At 41.5% G+C, this 21,157-nt stretch overlaps 1 protein-coding gene across 1 annotated transcript in view; it reads right to left on the reverse strand.

Moving 5' to 3' along the window:
• Positions 1-21,157, reverse strand: part of thsd7aa (thrombospondin, type I, domain containing 7Aa) — a 131,391-nt gene that overhangs the window by 48,344 nt on the left and 61,890 nt on the right. The window contains exons 3-6 of the mRNA XM_068575737.1: positions 18,529-18,777; positions 15,197-15,378; positions 7,598-7,753; positions 1,879-2,082 (exon numbers count right to left, since the gene is read on the reverse strand). Coding sequence (XP_068431838.1) covers positions 1,879-2,082; positions 7,598-7,753; positions 15,197-15,378; positions 18,529-18,777 — 791 coding nt within the window. The remainder of the gene's footprint in view (positions 1-1,878; positions 2,083-7,597; positions 7,754-15,196; positions 15,379-18,528; positions 18,778-21,157) is intronic.

Here is a 21,157-nt window from a genome sequence, read left to right on the forward strand (position 1 = left end):
AAAAGAGCAAAAACAACAAAGTTACATGTGAATATATTGGCTATTATTTCAGGACCATAGACAGCGCTGTCCTGTGTGTGTGTGTGTGTGTGTGTGTGTGTGTGTGTGTGTGTGTGTGTGTGTGTGTGCGCGCGCGTGCGTGCGTGTGTGTGTGTGTGTGTGTGTGTGTGTGTGCGTGGCGCAGTCCAGAATACTGAAAGGAAGCAGAGTAAATTGATAGAAAGACAGAACAAGTGACAAGTGAGAACAACAATTGGGTTCCACAGGATGATTGCTTTTCGTGGTGAAAAAAAAAGAGAGAGAGAGAGAGAGAGAGAGAGAGAGAGAGAGAGAGAGAGAGAGAGAGAGAGAGAGAGAGAGAGAGAGAGAGAGAGAGAGAGAGAGAGAGAAAGCCAGAAACAGCTGTTTCTGTCCGCCTCCCTCTTATAATTTTAACAGAGAGACGTTTATACTTCTGCTCGTACTTCATTCTCATGTGAGTGCTGTAATTAATTTATGTATTCTTTGATTTAGAACCAGTAGCTGTGTTGTGTCGCTATTTACCTTTTAGGTACCTTTTAGGCTTTTGCATTTAAATCAATGGATTTTATTTTATGAAGAAAGAAAAATTGATTTCATCTGCGCCCTCGAGTCACTTCATGGCCGCTCTTGTACAGATGAGTTTGTGGTCCATGAGAACATTAAGCCTTAAACTGTACCTGTAATATCAGACATCTTGTCACTGCTGAGTCTACGGTCATCGTGGACTACTTGTGAGACTTATTGTGTAGTCGCGTCACAAACACTGTGAGGAGGTGTGTACAACTGGGAAATAAACACAAGTAAAGGAGTAGTGTGATTGTGTGTGTGTGTGTGTGTGTGTGTGTGTGTGTGTGTGTGTGTGTGTCTGTGTGTGTGTGTATGTGTGTCTGTGTGTGTGTGTGTGTATGTGTGAAAGAGAGAGAGATCTCCCTCAGGCAGTGCCAGCCAGCACTGTTCTCCGGGAGCCTCACATTCTCTTCCAGCACAGTTTTGGCCGGTCGCCTGTGCTGGAACCCAAGGGAGAGCAGCTGCGCACACACACACACACACACACAAACACACACACACACACACACACAATGAAATTGCTTAGAATAGCACACACGCAGGTTGGAGGGATATCTCCCATAAACATATACAGCAATTACAATGTTGGGCAGAGAGCCCAGGCCATCGGCCCACAACAGAGTGGGTCAAAGAGAGGCCGACCATCTCTGCAGCAATCAGAGCTGTGTAAACTGACCTGCAACACATTGAACACAACCCCCACACAAAGCAGAACCGCTTCAGTTACCTGCCATTAGCTCAGTGGCTCACAGCCTCCTCGCTGCTGGCACAATAGTGTTCAAACACCAGCGTCTCACAACCGGAAACTTCAAGACACCCTCAAGGGTTGTTTTTTTACAGTTAAATCTTTCTTGACTTTGCATCTGTATTTGTGGATGCTAGAATACATCTATGACAGGATCCAGCAGGAATATGAACGTTACTCCTGTGAAGCCCTGATTAGTTTCATTCAATCTGAAACTATTTTTGGAGTGTGAGTCATAACGAAAGAAAAAAATGCCAAAATTGACTTGGAAAGAAAACATACTTACGGTACAACAAACGCATTTCGGCTGGCGACGCACCACCAGTCCCAGTGCTGCCAGACTGTTGCAGGCCAGGACATGATCCTACCCCCTTGTGTTCTACGGGCGTGTGCGCGTCACATCTCATTCATAATGCTGCTGTCCAATTACCCACTAACAAGATGAGTCACATCTTCAGACTGTGATTTGATTGACTACAGTAATGTGCCATTGTTCTGATTTTGTGAGAAACAAACAGTAGTGATGGTCACATGTTTCTACTCACCGTCACTGGTGACACACTGCACCTGTGGGATCTGGGTCCCCGGTCCACATTCCCTCTCATTATCCGGGATACACTCCTCCAGCTTCACCACCAGCCAGTCGTAGCAGCTGGGGTCTTCACACGGTATCGCCTCCACCAGGTGGGGGCAGTTGCCCGTCCCGCCAGTCGGCTCATTGGTGATCTTCCTCTTCCTCAGTTTGAAGCCTGTGGAGAACAACAGGACCCTAATGAGGTAAAGGAACACAAACCAGACCCGTGCTACTCATCCAAACCCTCCACACTCCCTCTGTGAGCTGCTGAGCAAAGCACATTAACTGCACTCCGTGGTCTCAGTGTGTCTTTGATGAATAGCGTAATATTGCATCTAACTTGACAGTCCATTAAGCTTCAAGTTGAGAGAGATTCCAACAGGAAGTTCACATAATGACTGTTTCTATTTTCCTCTCATTAAAGTAGCTTTTATCCAAAGTGACTAATGCATGCAGGACTCCATTCATTCTGTGGGGTTTGCTCCCATGTGTGCATGTGTCATTTCCTCTGCTCAAGGGCAAAGGATTCCATGACCAGGTCCTGGGAAGGGGGGCGTTAGCTCCAGCCCAGCCAAGGTCATCTAGCCCCTAATCCACCCTCCTGCTGCAGCCCGATAAGGCAGCAGAGTTCAGGAGCGCCTGCAGGACTCAGGTGGAGACAACAGGATCCTTTTCCATTTCATTTGTGTCTCTCCTTTCCTCTGAAAAAGCTTTATTTAATCAGACACGTCGACAGAACATGGACTGCCGTGTGTCGAGACCCTTTTGATGGAGGTTTTATCTATGGAAGGGGGGTGATAATGGAGAGGAGGCTCGGGGTGTGCTAGTTCAATGTGTGCTAGTTCTATCAACTAGCACACATTGGTATCTGCAGGGTAGATTATGAACGGCTGCAACTGCGGCTTCATTTTGACCAGAGAGACATGTCAGCAGTCACCGTGCAGCAGCATGGACAGACCAGCACGGACAGACCAGCATAGACAGACCAGCATGGACAGACCAGCATGGACAGACCAGCATGGACAGACCAGCACGGACAGACCAGCACGGACAGACCAGCATGGACAGACCAGCATGGACAGACCAGCATGGACAGACCAGCACGGACAGGCCAGCACGGACAGACCAGCACGGACAGACCAGCACGGACAGACCAGCACGGACAGACCAGCACGGACAGACCAGCACGGACAGACCAGCACGGACAGACCAGCAAGGACAGCCCAGCACGGACGGACCAGCACGGACGGACCAGCACGGACAGACCAGCAAGGACGGACCAGCACGGACGGACCAGCACGGACGGACCAGCACGGACAGACCAGCACGGACAGACCAGCACGGACAGACCAGCACGGACAGACCAGCACGGACAGACAGCTCATATAACCAAAGACCTGCAATTATTCTCAAATAAAGGTCACAAAATAGGGTCGCAAAATATATAACTTCTACCAAATCAAGAGTACTGTCAATGGTGTTGAGATCGAACAATGTCATGGTGTCATAACTGTATGAGGAAAATACATTATTTTGTTGTGTACTGTCATCTTCATTACAATGTATATTAAGCACCTTTAATTCTTGGTGAAGTGATATATTTTTGACTCCTTTTCCAGTTAAGTTATTTTACTTTGAACAAACAATGAAATGATAACCATGTTTACAGATGAGTAGTATTGCTATATTTATGTTGTTTAAACTGTGTGTTGTTGCATAGATAATAAGAATTAATATAGTATATAACACAGTTGTTAACTGTTAGTGATGTGCTTGTAAACCCTCTATAAACATGACTTGGCTATTTATTAAATGCTGTTTCAAAGTTGCAGCTGATGATTATATTAGTAAAATGGTTATTATATAAACATCATTTAAATAGTTAATACTTTGTTGATGGGTAATAATTGGTTTCTAAAACATCTACAAATGTTTGTAGATGTTTCACAATATGATGTCTTAAAAACATATTTATCAACAAATTATTTCATATGACACAAACCAATGATAAATTCTGACAAATTATACCACTAGTAATAATTAGTTAACATGATAAGTTCACTGCTATGAACTATAAATGTGCCATGCATTAATGATTGATGAATATAAAATTGTGATTACAAAGTGTCACCATGCTTTACCCTTGAAACTAATGTTGCACAGAGAGCTGAATGCATTTGTACTTATTGTAGTCTGTCTGATCAAAATGAAAATACCAATTAATGAAAAGAAGGATTCATCTTCATGGACCCAGCGTTTTTAATGATGTTAAAAGTGAAGTCAATAAAAAGCAGCAGAATGTTGCTGTTCCAAGACAAGATGCATTGTGGGGATGGTTTCACTTGTGCTGAGATTTCTTATGTAAGCAAACTGGTACTGATCCAGTTCCACATCCTGACAAGCTCTTTTGTTGATGGAAATGAAATTGGATTTTCTCCAGAACTCTGCTCTGTGTGTATTTAAAGACAGCTGGAAGAGAAGATGCCATGCCATTTCATCAGCAAATGTCCCTTTTTCTGATGCCACCCCATTGCTTTGTTCAGGTGTACAGTTTTACATTTCAAACCACATGAGGAAAGCATTCCTTTGCTTTTCTCCTGGAACTGTTATTGGTAATTTCTCTGAACGTATGGATTATTAGAAAACTGCCCTGTTGATTTTGCACATAAATGTATGCACACTGTTAGGTTGGTAGCAGTGGTTGGCCGTCAGGGCCAGCGAAGCCTTCTCTACTGGGCTAAACATAATCACAAAGTTACAGCTGTTTTGTAATTTAATGGTTTTTCACTTATACACTACATGTATTATAATTATTTTTCCCTCTTAGCTAATTTTCTGGACGTTATCATTGATTGTCATAGTTTTCAACCAATCAGAGCTTTAGTTTGACATGCTGGGTGTATTCTTTGACGTGCGTTGGTCAGTGGCCAGCGTGACCTCAGTCAACAGAAAACAACCTAAGTGTTCTGCTTGTTTTAACACGTAACGGCTGAAGGAGGAGAAGAAACGGACTTGGTGGCGGATTTGCTTTACGCCTTTCTCTTGTAGGGTTATGTCAGTTTGTCAGTGACATCCTGAAGCGCACCGATGAACTCAACGACCGCATCATTGAACTGTTTATTAAGTGAACAGCATCTGGTGAGTGAACTGCTTCTTCTGCTTTTTGTGTTTGTTTTTTCCACCTCGCTTAGCTCTCTGCCGGCACACACCTCCACAGAGCTAGCTCACGCCGTGGATGTGATGGAAGAGCTGCTGCTGCTGAAAGGACCCTGCTTCAAATTGAGAGCACTTGTGAAGGGGATTTAGAAAATATTTCACGTGAATTTTGTACCGTATGTCTCTGCAACTGCTGCTGAGTTCAGAATCGGACAAATCCACATATTAGCTTCACGAGACAAAGTTGAGAAAAAAAAGTAGCTGCTTATAATCCAAATTTGACGGTAGTTATTATCATTCATTCTGATCGACTAGTGCTCTGGTTTGTGCAGTGTTTTAGTGCCGCAGTTTTTTTGTCATGTTTTGTTATAACTAATTATATTGAGTTTTTGAACAGCTTTGTAGGAAGCAGTGTTCTGATGTACGTTTCTGGGGCTTTTTTGTGAAGGAGTAAACGAAAAGAAAGGAAGAGAGGAAACGCTGTAGTGAAGTGTGGAACGAGAATACAAGCGGTTGCCGTGTTGTGCAAACTACGCAGCATGGTGTTGTTGTTTCATTAATAAAGTGAAGTGGAGGCGCAAGATAAAGCCTCGGCTGCAGAGCTAAATGTGACTGGATGTTGTTCATGTGGACCACGTACATTGTTCGTTAATGATGCAGCATCCTGTCATGTGCATATTTATATAAACAATATCAGACGGTACTGAAGGACTGGATCAAAATGCACGGCCTGCCACTGGTTGATAGAGATGGTCAAATGCCATTTCCGATACTGGTATCGGTATTGGGACAACTTGACTGGTTGCCTTATATTGATGTATATAGCTAACTAATTATTATGTATTTATGTTTGCTTGTCTGTGCAGATTTTTTGTACTTGCCTGTGCATGTCTAGGCTTCATCTTGTGCTGCTGTAATGCTAATGTGCCCTCCTGGGATCAATAGAGGCCGTGTCTTATTTCATGAGTTACTGAGAAATTAACATTCAATAAGGAAGTGAGTTTGCTAAAATACAAGATGACATTGTAATCAGTTAAAGGTGGTTTCCTGCAGAGAGAACCACCCATCGTCACTGTGATGTGTTGGTTTTAACAAGACGAGATGATGCTTCAGGACAGTAAACTGTAGTCTGCGTCTCTCAGTTAAACTTAAAGAAGCAGCATTATTGTGTTGGCCACTTAACAGTATGGGTCAAAATGTTAGCACACACACACACTATCCTGCAGATAGTGTGTGTGTGTGTGTGTGTGTGTGTGTGTGTGTGTGTGTGTGTGTGTGTGTGTGTGTGTTCATGTTCACTTCCCATTATGAACAGTAACGGACAGAAGGGCAGAAGTAGAGTAAGAGGCAGCAGATCCATCATTAAGATGCATGCAGGAGAATTTCAAGCAGTTGCTTTCATTTTAGGTGCTTCATTAAGGCGGAGTCAACATGCATTAGTAATGGCGGACGCCGCTGTTGTGGGATAATTAGGGGCCGAGGCAACAACCACGTCAACCACACTGATGGACGAGCTCAACCTGCCACAGCAAACACATGAGGCGGAGCGGAGGATGAGGCTCTGGTCCAGACCAAACTAACTACACTAAACAGACTATACGAACTAATATTTCATTATCATTACTAACATGAGACAATACACATCACGCTATAGCACAGAATGAAGGTGTGAGATATTTTGTTCACGGTCATGCTGACCAAACACATACGATCACATACGTCCACGCCATCTCACTGGCATGGTACGTCAAAGAATCCGTCCACGTGGTCAAACTAAAGATCTGATTTGCTCCAGACCATGACAATCAACCACAACGTCCACTCTCAGTGTACTTTAATCTGCAAAGGCCATCTTAAACTGCTTTGCTGACATAGAGGCACAGGAGAGAACAAATGTGATTGGATGAAAGCTTCTCCTTACAACACGCTGCACAGCTGCAGGCTGAAGGCTGAAGCAGAGCAACAGAGGAAGACACGATCTGTGCAATGAGAAAATAAGCTAATAGGGAAAAATTATTAGTATACATGTAGTGTATTTGTGAAAAACAATTCAATTATATAACTTTGTGATTCTGTTTAGGCCTGCAGTGAAGGCTGAGAAGACCCAGACTGCCCACCACTGCTGCACACTCAAACAACTTTTTGAGCTGTAATCATATTACTGTACTGTAATGAAATCATCTATATATATCTATATCGATATAGATACATATCTATATCGATACAGATATATATCTATATCAATATAGATATATATCTATATCTATGTTTTTGAAATGAGCAGTTCATTTGCACCTGTTTGTCAATCAGTGACCTCTTCTTGCAAAGCCATTTGTGTGAGCAAAGGAGGAAGAAATTGATCAAATTAACATAGAAAGAGCCTTCAGTCACAGTGGCCCTTGGCGTCAAGAACAAGCCAATAGTATAGCAACACAGTCGTAAAAATGACGACGTGTCGTGTTAAAGAGCTTTGAGTGGTCAAGAGACTAGAGAAGCGCGATACAAGTACAGTCCATATAACATTTACTTCTTACCTTTTTTGGCTGCCTGGTCTTGGCAGTTTTCATAGGTGCAGGGTCCCCAGGCGCTCCAAGAAGACACCTCACACTCCACGGGACAGCTGATGTGGCAGAGCTGGGTGGTGTTCGGGGAGATACCCAGACACAGATCACTGTCCATTGGTCGCAATGCTATGGAGACAGATGAGAGGAAGTCATGAAGGCAAACTTGGATTTTTACCACAGCAAACATAATACAGTAAAATGAAAGAAACCAGAATGAATCTTGGCACATTAAACATGGAAACCAACAGTTTGAAGACGTTCCACAGGTCTTGTTATTGATAATGCAAACACCATTGACAAAGGAATCACACTCAGGGAATTAACTAAGGCTGCTAAGACGGTGGCAGAATGTTTCTCTCTGCACCAGCAGCTGGGGAATATGAGTCTCTAACTTATACATCAGGATCGTCCATTCAGTTTCAAAGCTGCGCATGCATATATGCCTGTGCAGTATTCGTCAGAGATTTCTGTGAAATCTGTATGGGTTAGCAGAACAAACCACAAAGACATCAAAGCATGTAAAAAAAGAAAGAAAGAAAGACAGAAGTTGGTCTTTCAGGTCTCGAATGACTTCATAATCCCACAGTAACAAATCCTTTCAGCTAAAAATCAAAGCCAACAATTGCAAACGCTCTACTTTAAGTCACAGAGCGCATCACCAAAATTCCATATGTTCAAAAACCAGACAACTTTGAAACAACAAAAGTTTCAAACTTCTTTCCCCAGGATGGCAGGTCTTCAGCTTGTCTTAATTCTCAGAGGACCTCTGCTCTAAACCGCTGGAGGTGACTCTCCACAAGGTCGCCAGGCTGATAATTCATTCTCTCTGTGCCACAACAGGACTGAGCCTCATTCACATGCAAATTGCCTGCACTCTGCCAAAGGTGTGTCCTTTAATAATGTTGCCTAAGTATGCGTGTTTGTGGAATACCCTTGAGAACAGAGTACGCTTGATATGTCAAATGGTGCAGCGTGATGAGGCACTTCTTCATCTACATCTATATCAGACCATCTTTCTAATTATCTTACATCCTTTGATATTTGTATATATTTATCTTTACTGTCGCTAAACACATGTATTCATGTAGAGAACAGCTCAAAGGGGAATTGGCTGAGAGATGACACTACCTGTATCAGATAGGCACATCCAACGGGGCGTTGTATTGGGAATGTAGTGACACTGAACCTGTACAATTCCTGTGCAACATTACTAACATTGCACCATGGACATGGATAACATAACATGTCACCATAGTCCAGTGGAAAACTAGAAATCTGTCTGGAATAAATTAATCACGAGCGGATGATTATTACAACAGATATTATATTTCTTTTTCTGTATTTCTCGTGCAGATTACCATCTATTAATTGAATGTAATTGCTTGGAGTTAAAATGGGTTTGTAATTATACATAAAGAGTGTGCAACGGGAAGGACCTGGCAATTAAAGTCACAGGACTGCAAAGTCAGAAGGTGCCAAAGTCTCCACAAAGGAAACTTTAAAGCCATCCACCTCCAGCTGCAGACCTGTGGGTCACGTGTTCTCATGTTGCCTTTCTGAACCTTCAGAACAACATTATCGCGTCACTACTCTCTGCACCCTGACCTCCATTTCATGAATCATTCCTGTCACCCCCACTGCGACTGGCACAGCGGTGTAAAAGGTATCCAGACTGTAGTGTGACTGGCTGAGCGGCAGTGAGTCATTACCCCACTCCTCTGAATAGTCCATCATATCCTCTATATGTGTCGATGTGTGTTTGGGTGTGCTCCATTGAACCTGCATACAGAGCACTAGCTTTGTTTTAGCCTCTATTTGAATAGATCATACTTTAAGGACCCTTAGGAATGAATTGTTACATTTATTAATGCCAAATATGTATTCTGTAAAGGCAGGTGGTCCATCCCTGAGACGGTGGTGTGGCTCATGTTGCTGAAGGGCAGCTTTACATCTTTGAGAAAACGCTGAAATATTCACTGCATTCGTGTGTTACCCGTGAATTAGAGAGGTAGAAGCTTGAGAAGACGCTTTGAGCTTATTGCTGACGTCAGCGCAAATGCTAATTATAATGGCAAAACAAACGTTGCTGCACTCTGATTGAAACCAGCACGTAAAAACCAACTAGTGCTGCTGGATACTCTCTGGGCCCAGACTGTCTGTTGGATTGAGGGAATTTCATTTAACACAATTATATTTAGGAATCTATACACAATGTGTAATAATACACAATAAAAAGTGTAATAATACAAATGTTGAAGCTACATTTTCATACAGGGCCCCCGGTCCAGAAAGGAGGACAAGATTAAGAAATAATGACTTGTCTTTGGTATTAAGTCAGAAGGCAACCCCTGAGATGAAATAAAAGAGGTGGGAAAAATTTAAGATTTTTTCGGGATAATCTTTTCCTCAAATTTCTTTAATTGTCATTTTGACATCTATACAACTGGCGGTGGGGAAAATATGTTGGGCTCACAGAATAGTTTGCCTTCAGGGCTTTCTTTCTTTCTTTCTTTCTTTCTTTCTGTCATGCTGTGGTCACACCGAACGCGACAACATTTTTCACGTTGCGTCTACCGTGTCAGTTGTGTCGCGCGACAAAAAAAAGTGTTCACACCAAACGCAGCATGACTAATCGAGCCACCACAAAGGGGGCGTGGCTTATCTCCGTAGCTTCTCCCTATAAAAATAACAATCTTTCACGTAGGAGCTGCGTAGACACGCTGATTGGCTGACGCAACTATGACTCACGCATTTTTGTGGCTGGAGTTGGGAAATTTCAACTCGCGTGACATCCTGTCGTGTCCAACGCTGTGTTCGCCCCGCGGCAAACTTGCTGTTCGTGTCGCCTCAAACGCGTCTGTCGCGTCGCTCGCCAGAAAAGTCGTGTCTACGCAGCTCCTACGCAGCTGTGCGTTGACTTTGCATGTAATCTGGTCGCGCGACCAAATTTTGTCGCGTTCTGTGTGAACACAGCATTAGACAGATTATTTTGAACCACATCATGATATTTTCCTAAACCTAAATATGCTTTGCTTGAACTGAAGGCGATTATTGGCCCTGAGGTGCCTTTTTGGATTCCAGGAGGCCGACGTGTAGCTACAGTGCGACTATGTTCTAAATAGGACTAAAAGCCGCCATGTTCTCTTCAGGTAAGTTTTCATTCATCCATGCATCAACACAAGGTCTATATATTGTGTGTTTGCAAGTTATGTAAATTAAAACTCACCTGGAAGAAAACATGACTGATCATCATCATTTTGATCCAAACAACCAACACAACAATCCCTCGAGCCACACATTGTTGCGTCTGACACATGTGGACATGGCAGCCAATCAGCCAGTCAAACAAAGGTTTATGGAAACGCTGACAATATTGGCAGAGAACCGGCACTACTGGTTGTGAAACTGCAGAATCACTACAATGGGTTGTAACATGCAACTGGGAGGTATTAAATACGTGATTAGCCAATATGCCGCTGCAACAGGAGCTGAATTAGATCATCCAAATGACCTGTTGATGGCTTGAATTCCAACATGTCCATGTGTTGTCAAGCCAACCAAAGAGTCCCATTTCTTATGAAATGCTTTTCATCCACATGGTTGATTCAGACCTTTTGGAGGAAAACAGCCTTTTGTTCTCCTCCCTCCTCTTCACAACCACAACAAAGGCTGATTAATGGGAATATCCTCACAGCCTGACCTTGCTCAGGTATCTTTGTGCCAGATGGTCGAGTCTTCCCTGAGCGCCGCTTCCAGCCGCCAAATTAGGAACTTGCGCGGCCATGTGCCACCTGCCATTAATAACACGACTCCCAGTTCCCTTTCCGTCCAGGATTCACGACCTCGCGGCTGTTATGCAGCATGTCACGGTTTGCTCCACTATTAAGTTTTGTATTGCTTGGAATCAAAACAGGAAAAAACGAAAACAACTTATCTTATAGGAACATTCAGAGAAAAATGTTTCCTTCAGAAGAAAATGAGAAACTGTCTATGAAATGTGTGCCACCGGGAAGATGAACAAGCTGTTCAAGATAATCAAAACCTCTCCATTTGAGAACGTAGCATTGTAATGAGCAGTGACGCTGTCGGCAGTAATCGCTGGAAGAGAGATCCAGGACGGAGTATATCCTTCGCATTCCAACTACACGTAAATCAAATAATCGTGGCTCCCAGTAATCAGACAGGGAATGATGTGTGTGGACAGATATTACTGACCAGACGATCCCATCTCCGTCTCTCTGGGATTTACTGATATCATCCTTGAAAGCAAATGATAAGATCCTATCAGCTTTATTGGGCAATAGATCCCACACACACACACACACACACACACACGCACACACACACACACACACACACACACACACACACACACACACACACACACAGCTCATCACATTGAAACTCTCCATGGCATGCGCTGACTCAAGACCATGTGATCGTTCCTGTGGCCTCGATAAGAGCGGTGCCATAGGAAGAATGCATTTGAAAGTTCAAAGTTAGTGCTTAAGGTGGTAAAGATATAGTTTGTCTATATCTTTTCTCACCATAGACACTCTTTAATGACTTTACTGAAGTGATGGCAAAACCATCTAAACATTTTTTCTTTTTAATTTTGTTTCTGATATAAGTTGGGGTAATTTTAGGAATACATGGTCAATTTAGTTTCCATTAAGAATTGTTACTTAGCTCCGAGCACCCCGAGTCCCACAGCGTCAATTATCAGACAAGGTACTGCTTAGTGATGTTTCCTCCAGGATCTCCAGAACCACAATGAAGTACGTTGATGTACTTCATTTAAATTGCTGAAACCCAGCAAAGCATTGTGGTAAGAGTTCTATCTGAACAGAAAAAAAGGTAACTTATCGTTAAGTTTATGTAATTACATAAACCCCGTACCCTACGGGGTTTATGATAAACCCTTTCATAAACCCTTTTGCGCGAGGCTGTAACGTTTCACTGGATAGTTAAGAAGTACACTTTGCAAAGTCGATAAAAGACACCTCTTTGTAACCCTCAGAGTTTGTAGGAATTTAATAATGCATGATGGATTCTTCTGAGTTGTATATTAGTACCTGAAAAATCAAAGTTCTGTTTTCCTACTCCTTCGACTTTTTCTTCAAAGTTGACGCGACGGCTTTCGTGGTCGTGGGATGGTTCTTCGAACACGTCACATGTCTTCAGCAGTAATGTATGCAAATGCAGCATTCCCCAATCCGAGCATTTTAGGTATAAAGGTTATAACCTTTTGAACCTAACAACACCGTTTATTTAACTTAAACTACTTGGTAACAAACCAAGGCTTTGAGTTATTGTCTTTTCATTCTTACAGACTCTGATTGTTTAGGTCTTTATAAAGAACGGTGGGACAATCTTGTAGGTTGCTGTTAAACCTTGGAGTTGAAAAACTCGGGGAACAGCTCAAAAGGGCATTTTTGGAAAATCTTGCTCGGATCATGCTGGATGTTCATAGTTATGATCAAAATATGGTATTATTTTTTTTATTTTACTTTTTTTACATTTTTTTCACAAATTCTGAAAAAAATATACAAATAACACAAGTATTATAACTCATTTGGGGTTTTTTATGACTACTTTAACCGACCTCGAACCCCCTCCCCCCCATCCCCTCCACCACCCCCCCCTCCACACACACACACACACACACACACACACACACACACACACACACACACACACGCACACAACTATTTCTGTGAAATTGTGCAAACAAATATGGGGTATGAATACCGGCTCATCATTTCATCATGGCGAGTCCAAGTTAGAGAGTAGCTAAAAGACATGAGAGAACAAAACCTCTCATAGCAAAGACAGATGCAGGCTGAAAAGAGGGAGGATTCATTCATCACATCCCTTCCTCTCTTGTTTCCTCTCACTCTCTTTTCTCCATCTGCCACCATCCGCTGCCTTGAAGTCACTTCTCACCTGTCACAAGACCTTCATTAATGTCCCTTTTTCCACCCAAAAACACTCTGCCTAACAATGACCATCTTAGCATGCAGACGCCGCGGCTAGGCTAGAGGGGCAGCCCCTATTTCCTGTCTCACACTGACAATATATGTAAAAGAGAAGGCTTGAAAGTCAGACTGTTGGCAATGTGGAATCTTAACGCCAAAGGTGGTTGGTTGAGAGCATCTGATCTGAATAATTTCTACCAGCAGACGCCATGCCAGCCTCCCGGCCAGATGGACTGAGACTCACTGTGTCAGTGCTGGATAAGCATAGGCTTGCTACCAGGCCACTTGCCTCCATGTGCTCAGTAATGCCATCAATTTATGTAAAAAGTCATATTTCATCTGCTATCCTCTCTGTGTGGCTCCTGCGTTACATTAGCATATTCATAAAGCTCAGTCCCCAGATTTAATACGAGGGAGAAACCTCTTTAATTCTTCACTCTGGTTCCCACATGCCGGTGACGCAGGAGAAGGATATCAGCAGAGCTGGAACAGATGACACAACTTTGCTGTGTGTGAAACAGAAGCCTAAGCAGATGATGCAAAAGCTCATCATCAACTTGTTTTTGCCACTTGGCCCTCACAAATGCAATTTAAAGCTGCTTTTAAGCATCCTATGTCCAAACATGTGCTACAAACCCTCTTGGCTTTCATCACACAGATATACTGTACCTGCTCTCCCTCATGCTGTGAGTTGGTTATTTGAGCTGATAAATGGCCCTTGATAGAATAAATGAATTATATCTAATATAATGATTACTTTACAACAATTGATCTGGAACCAAGCTGTGAAATATTTACAATAAATAAATAAAAATTGAGGAACTAATGACCACCCAAAACATCCAATCCTCGGGTTCAGCGATTGCATCCCAATCTTGTAAAGCTGTGATAAAAACAATTGAAGAGAACAAAGTTGTAAATGTAAAAGATCATTTTGGAATAAAAAAAAGTTTATAAAAGTAAACATATTTTTACAGCACTAATTACTAATACTAGGCATCATAATATACTCCCCATATTCCTACAGGGAAAGACAGAGTAGCGTTATGGTGCTAATCAACCAGAGCAACCTAGTGACCAAAGAAAATACACCCAGATGGCGGTAATTGGAGCCAAAGCCACACCATTTGGGGAAGGTTTTCTCTGGCAAAGTGAAGGCAGACCAGAAGTCCCGTAGTGTCACATGTAAAGAGGTATGTAGATCACGATGTGAAAGGCATTTAAATCAGAATATTTTAGTAACTCTCGATTCTTTCAAAAGCACACATGCAATCTCAAGGTCACCAAATTGGATGCTGTCCACTTCTTGTTTGAGCCAAGGGATTCTGTCCATGAAACCCACAAACAGATCGAGAGCCGAGGGACACACTTGGCGGCCTGCAGCACCAGCACAGCAACGCTGGCTTGAGACATCTTGCTCAAGGATTTATTTTTTCTCTCAATTTCATTAAAAACACAGAGATGATAAATCAATAGAAATATAAGATAAAATCATACAAGCTAAATGAATAAAGTGAACACACACTAAATGGTGAATGAAGCACATCCACAGCAGATAAAACACAGCAGTACAACCAAACAGGAAAGTCACCTTCTTTGCTCCGGAGGGAGCTGAGGTTGGGTGGTGTATCCGTGCCGGTCTGGACACAGTAGACCTCTCGGGTCTGAATCCCTCCTCCACACAACCCCGTCTGGTTTCCACGTCGACGGTCCTGTTGGCTCAGCAAGACGTCCACCCGGCACTCTGTCCACTCTGTCGTCCTCCAGCTGTAGCTGAAGACAGACGTGGACACAACAAGAGATACTCAAATGTTGCAAGTAAGCAGCTTACATGAGAAGAATTCAGGCGGGAAAGCAGATCTACCGCTCTGTGTTGCTGCATACAAACTATTGCTGTGGTCTGTTGGTCATAATCGATCTATATTGACCTTATGCATATAAAATCCGATCAAATATCAAGTTAAATTTACTGTTATATATATTATGTTCACCAAATCAATGGTTTCATTTGACAAATGTAATACTTTTCTGAGAGCAAATTGTACAAAGCACAAATACTTGAATATCATGTGTAATAAGCCTTAACCTAAGCTCTTTATAGTCTTATACTATTGTTGTTTTTACTGATAAGTCCTGGCATCCTACATTTGTCCATATTGTGATTGCATTTTCATGCCCTTATTTGTTTTTAACTGTTAAGTTGAAGCAAATAAATAGACAAAGAATAAGCTAAATAAGAAAATCATTCACCAACATAACACAACAGACACTGCAGGAGGAAATGTGCTGCACATGCAGAAAACAACAGAACGGTTCTAGCACAATGAAAGTGTCAAATGGATATGACAGGAACAAAAAGTAGGTATATAATCCAAATGTTGGAATGCTGGAAATGAAATTACAGTGTGACATTAGTGTACCGACAATGCATTAAAGCAAAAACTTTGCAAGGAGATTCTTCCTCCCATCGTCATCATTTCTCACCTACCGAACTTGTAGTTGTGACCATCTTTAAAAATATATATTTAAAGACTCCCAAACATTTTCTATGTAGTTTTTTTGTGTGATATATATATATATATATATATATATATATATATATATATATATATATATATATATATATATATACACACCTATATATATATATATATATATATATATATATATATATATATATATATATACACACATATATATATATATATATATATATATATATATATATATATATACACACACACATATATATATACATATAAATAAATACATATATATACATATATATAAATATATACATAAATATATACATATATATATATATACATATATATATATATATAAAAAAAATACATATATATATATATAAATATATATATATACATATATATACATATATATATAAATATATATACATATATATATATATACATATATATATATATATACATATATATATACATATATATATACATACATATATATATATATATATATATATATATATATATATATATATATATATATATATATATATATATATATATAAATGTTTTAGCAATTTCTACAGTTAATACTGTGTTACTAATCGGGTGTGCAAATTTTCTTTTCTCCTTTGCTGTTCAGGTACACCTGGTCCAGAGGACGGGATGATAGCACATTAGAAACAGAGCATACAAATCTCAAATCAGCAGAAATCATTTTCGAAAAATACCGTTTCTAGAGCAGACATTGTGGTTGAACCTTTTTTTAATTGCTTTGAGGCTTTTTGCCAGCCCTGAATAGCATCAGTTGTGCCTCAGTGAGTCCGGTTTACGAGCATCTCTAAGCATTGTAACAAACACTTTTTATGTTGTTGACCTTAGATCTCTGTTTACAATACGCCTCAAGATTTACAATTCAACCAGACTTTCCTCGATATTTTTAAGCTGAAAGTAGGTTGTTAATTGCAGCATAGATGGGTTTGTGTCTGGTCAGTGAATTGGCAGCAGTCTGCTTCAGCAATAATATATTGTGGTTTCCACCCCGAGGTCAGAAATTGTAAACCCTGCCTCCATCTCTGCTGATAATGGAATTCATTTGAGGTCGCCAATGAAAGGCTCCATATTCATGAGCAAGGTCTCTGTCTCTCAGTTGCCTCTGCAATGCTGCGGAACAACGAGGCCCCTGGGAAAGCATTGCATCTTGGGGCATCTTGCCCAGATGGGGACACTCAAACAGACCAGTTCTTCTGCACAGGGCTGCTGACTCTTCCTGCTGTATGTCAAACAAAGGGTTGAAGGAATCGATGGACACTGATTTAGTGTTGATGGTTAATTCACTCAGCCTATAAAACAGAATTAAATGTATTGTTTGTTTGGGTTATACAGAGATTAAGTTAAACTGGGCCTATCATATTCAGTTCTAGGAGTATGAAAAGTTATAGGAATGCAAAATAGACTCAACGCTGTGCAATCCAGAGAGAGTCTATGCTGGTTGGTGACTATGAGAAGGCACTGCAATTGTTAATCTCTCTAGTTTAGACTATAATAAAATATTAAGCTAATTTAACTGTCATTGTCTTCTGATGAGGATTACTTTTTGATTCTCTTGCATGGGATTTTCAACACACAAAGGATGAATCAATAAATAAATAACATATAATCATACAGGCAAAATAAATAAAGCGAACAAACACTTGAAGTGGTGAATGACTCACGTCGGCATTAGTAAAATATGTATTAAAATATGTATAAAGTATTGGACTCATTGAATGGCTGACCTGATGATGGCACTCGACCAAATGTTAAAGGGACAGTTGCCCCTCATCAAAAATACATATTTTCCTCTTACTCTTGATGCTATTTATCAATCTAGATTGTTTTGCCGTGATTTGCATAGTCTTGGAAATAACAATCACGAGATGTCGGTCTTCTCTCTAATATAATGTGGATTCATCTTCTGGGGACAATGAATGTGTGAACCAAATTGTGAGGTGAATCACTGGATTGTTGGCCTCGATGTCTAGAGCCAAGCAGTTAGCGTGGATAAATATTGAAAGTGTTAAAAGTAAAGCAAGGTGCAAGTTTAACGGGAGTTACCATGTTTACAGAATGAAATGTATTGTGGTTGCAAACTAGCAACACTCGACCTTCTGTCTTGGTCATTGTGGTGGCGGGGACGTGGTGCAGCTCAGCAGCAGAGGGAGTTGTGGGAAGTGGCTCAGGAAACGTGCCAGAAGAGGCCTAAGTGGCCTCAGCTTGAACAAATTGGGTCTTTCCCTGATAAGCAGGAGTAGGGACGAAGGCCCAGTCGTAAGACCGTCCGAGTCAGAGGCCGAGTCAGAGGCAGATGGCGTTGACTAAACCATTCAGAACCTCCAATACAGTGGGCGCTGGTCATTGTGAGAGTGGAAATGGGAGCACGTTACAGTCATGTACTTACACAATGCAGGGTGGCACTCCGTCTCCCTGGGGGCTACAGGGTTCCTTCTCCTCCAGCTCTGGACAATCTGCTCCGCCATCGATTGGGAACTGGGTCACTTTCCTAGTGCGAGTGCGCTCCCCCTTGGGCCCATTGGGATCGTAGCACTCCTTGGAGCAGGCTGACCATTCAGACCATTCAGTCACGTCGCAGTCTTTGGTCATGACACAGGCCTGGAAGGTCACCGGCAACGACTCTTGAGAGCACAGGCTGGAGATGAGAAAACCAAATGCGGTAAGACAAGACGCAACTTAAATACTCCATGCTAGAATTGGCAGAGGAAGGGCTCACGCAGGGCTGACGCACATGACAGACAACCATTCACACACCTAAGGACAATTAACCAAAGTCTCCTAACCCAGAGAAAACCCAGAGTGACACAGGGAGAAAATGCAAACGCCACACGTCCAGCTGGAGATTGAACCCTGCACCACATCACAGTGGAAAGGAACAGTAGAGCTATATCAGCAAACACCACAGTAGCGGCACATATACACCATCAGACTTCTACGAGTGTGTCATCATCATGGTTGATTTGGTTACATGTATAGCTTCTCAAGAATGTTAATGATATTCACCAGCCACTTTATTAGACACACCTTGATAGTATCGAGTTGGACCCTCTTTTGCCTTCAGAACTGCCTTAATTATGCCTAGCATGGATTCAAAAAGGTGTTGAAAACATTCCTCAGAGATTTTGGTCCATATTGACATGATAGCGTCACGCAGTTTTGTCATCTGCACATCCATAATGCAAATCTCCCGTTCCACCACATCCCAAAAGTACTTTATTGGATTGAGATCTAGTGACTGTGGAGACACTTGGAGTACAGTGAACACATTGCCATGCTCAAGAAACCAGTGTGAGATGGTTTGAGGTTTGTGAAGTTTGCATTATCCTGGTGGAAGTAGCCAACAGAAGATGGTTCATATGGTCATAAAGGGATAGTCATGGTCAGCAACATTACTCAGGTAATCTGTGGCATTTAATCCATGCTGAATTACACCATCAGACTTCTACAAGTGTGTTTAAGTCATCTTTAAGATTGGTGACTTTCAGCCTGGTTTAGTTTTATTCTGTCATCACGTTACTCACACAATTAACATTACAACTGACATGACCGCCGCCGGCACCGTTTGTCATTTCAAGCCGAAAAAATGATGGACAGTGCCGGTTAAGCATCAGAAGCTGATGCCTGAATGTTTTGTACACTGCTCTATGCTAATGATCAGAGGCATTGGAGCTTAGCAAAAATGTTGCCAACCTCAGCATTAGAATTCAGAGTTACACACACAGAGAGCACACTCTCATGTCCCATTGGATATGCAACAAGATGCTGACACAGTAGAGACCCACTGTCATTACAGAGGCATTAAGGCTTTATTTTAGTCAATACTGATTCATTAGAATATGCTTGGATTGACTCCAATGTGGTATCGATATATTTATCAATAGTGTTGTCCGACACAGTAACACATGTAATTTTAAGTAAATAATGGTCCCATTTAGAATAAAATAGGCCGGTCTGGTATGTTGTATGTGTTCTCGTCTCAGAGAAAACAGTGTTCTCCTCTCTACCGTGGTGTTTTCAGTGCTCTAAAGTACATTTTTATGTTTGGGTCCTCCTAAGAATGTACTTTAGCTCCAACCTCCCAAGATGGTTGCCCCCAAATGCTATAATATGAAGTTTAAAAACTGTTAATCTACAGACCAAAGGATGACATCATGGTGACTAAGTTAACTTTTTATTTGGAGTCTATGATCATTGAATCTCTTTTGAATTTGAATACAATACTGTCTAACACACTTTATAAAAAAGTAATTACAGAATACAAATGTATTGGATGGCTGTTGAAGGTATCATCGACACAACAAAAGTCTTGAAGATTACATTTTTATACGCAAATAATTATGTGACTTTGACTTTCCCCTTACCCGAAATAACAGCACAAAAAAGTCCATTTTTGAATAGTAAAAACTCTGCCTCCATTCATATTATAACATGCATCACATTGACGTCACAGTGTCCGCTGGGAGCCACACACGAGCTGGAGATGAGGAAGAGCAGCATTATCCTGTCTGTTACCCTTCTACATTTCTAGTGTGGATGATAAGAACCTTATAATTAGTGTGTGTTGTTTAGGGATTACACGATGTAGAAGACTGGAGACACGCTGCTGTACCTCCTGCGGCTTCCCTTTGTCCGAACAGCCAAAGGGACAAATAGGGTTTGAAAGTTCTTCATTACAAACCCAAACAGTTTGTCCCACGTATTTTCAGCGGCTGCTTCACAGCCCTGTGGCTGTGTTTGATGATGGGATGGCTAAGCAGTTGAAAGACACTTGTGTTTCTCTGTGTGTCTTTTGTAGGGGCTAACAGGCCATGTGGGATAATGACACAGCTTCCCCTCGCTGGCTGTCCTCTATTTGAGTTGCTTCAAACGGTTCCATTATTTCTCAACTTCTCAGAACTTCTGCTTCAAGCTTTGTATACAAACTGTGTGTTTGTTTTTGTTTTTCCATCTGTACTTTCTATTAGAGTCCTCCTGAAAAATTCTTTAAACCCTTTTATAGTGAAGCCGGAGCTGCA

The sequence above is a fragment of the Clinocottus analis genome, unplaced genomic scaffold, assembly GCF_023055335.1.
Source record: "Clinocottus analis isolate CAN_PGR_092001 unplaced genomic scaffold, fCliAna1.0.p SCAF_14, whole genome shotgun sequence".
Lineage (NCBI taxonomy): Eukaryota > Metazoa > Chordata > Actinopteri > Perciformes > Cottidae > Clinocottus > Clinocottus analis.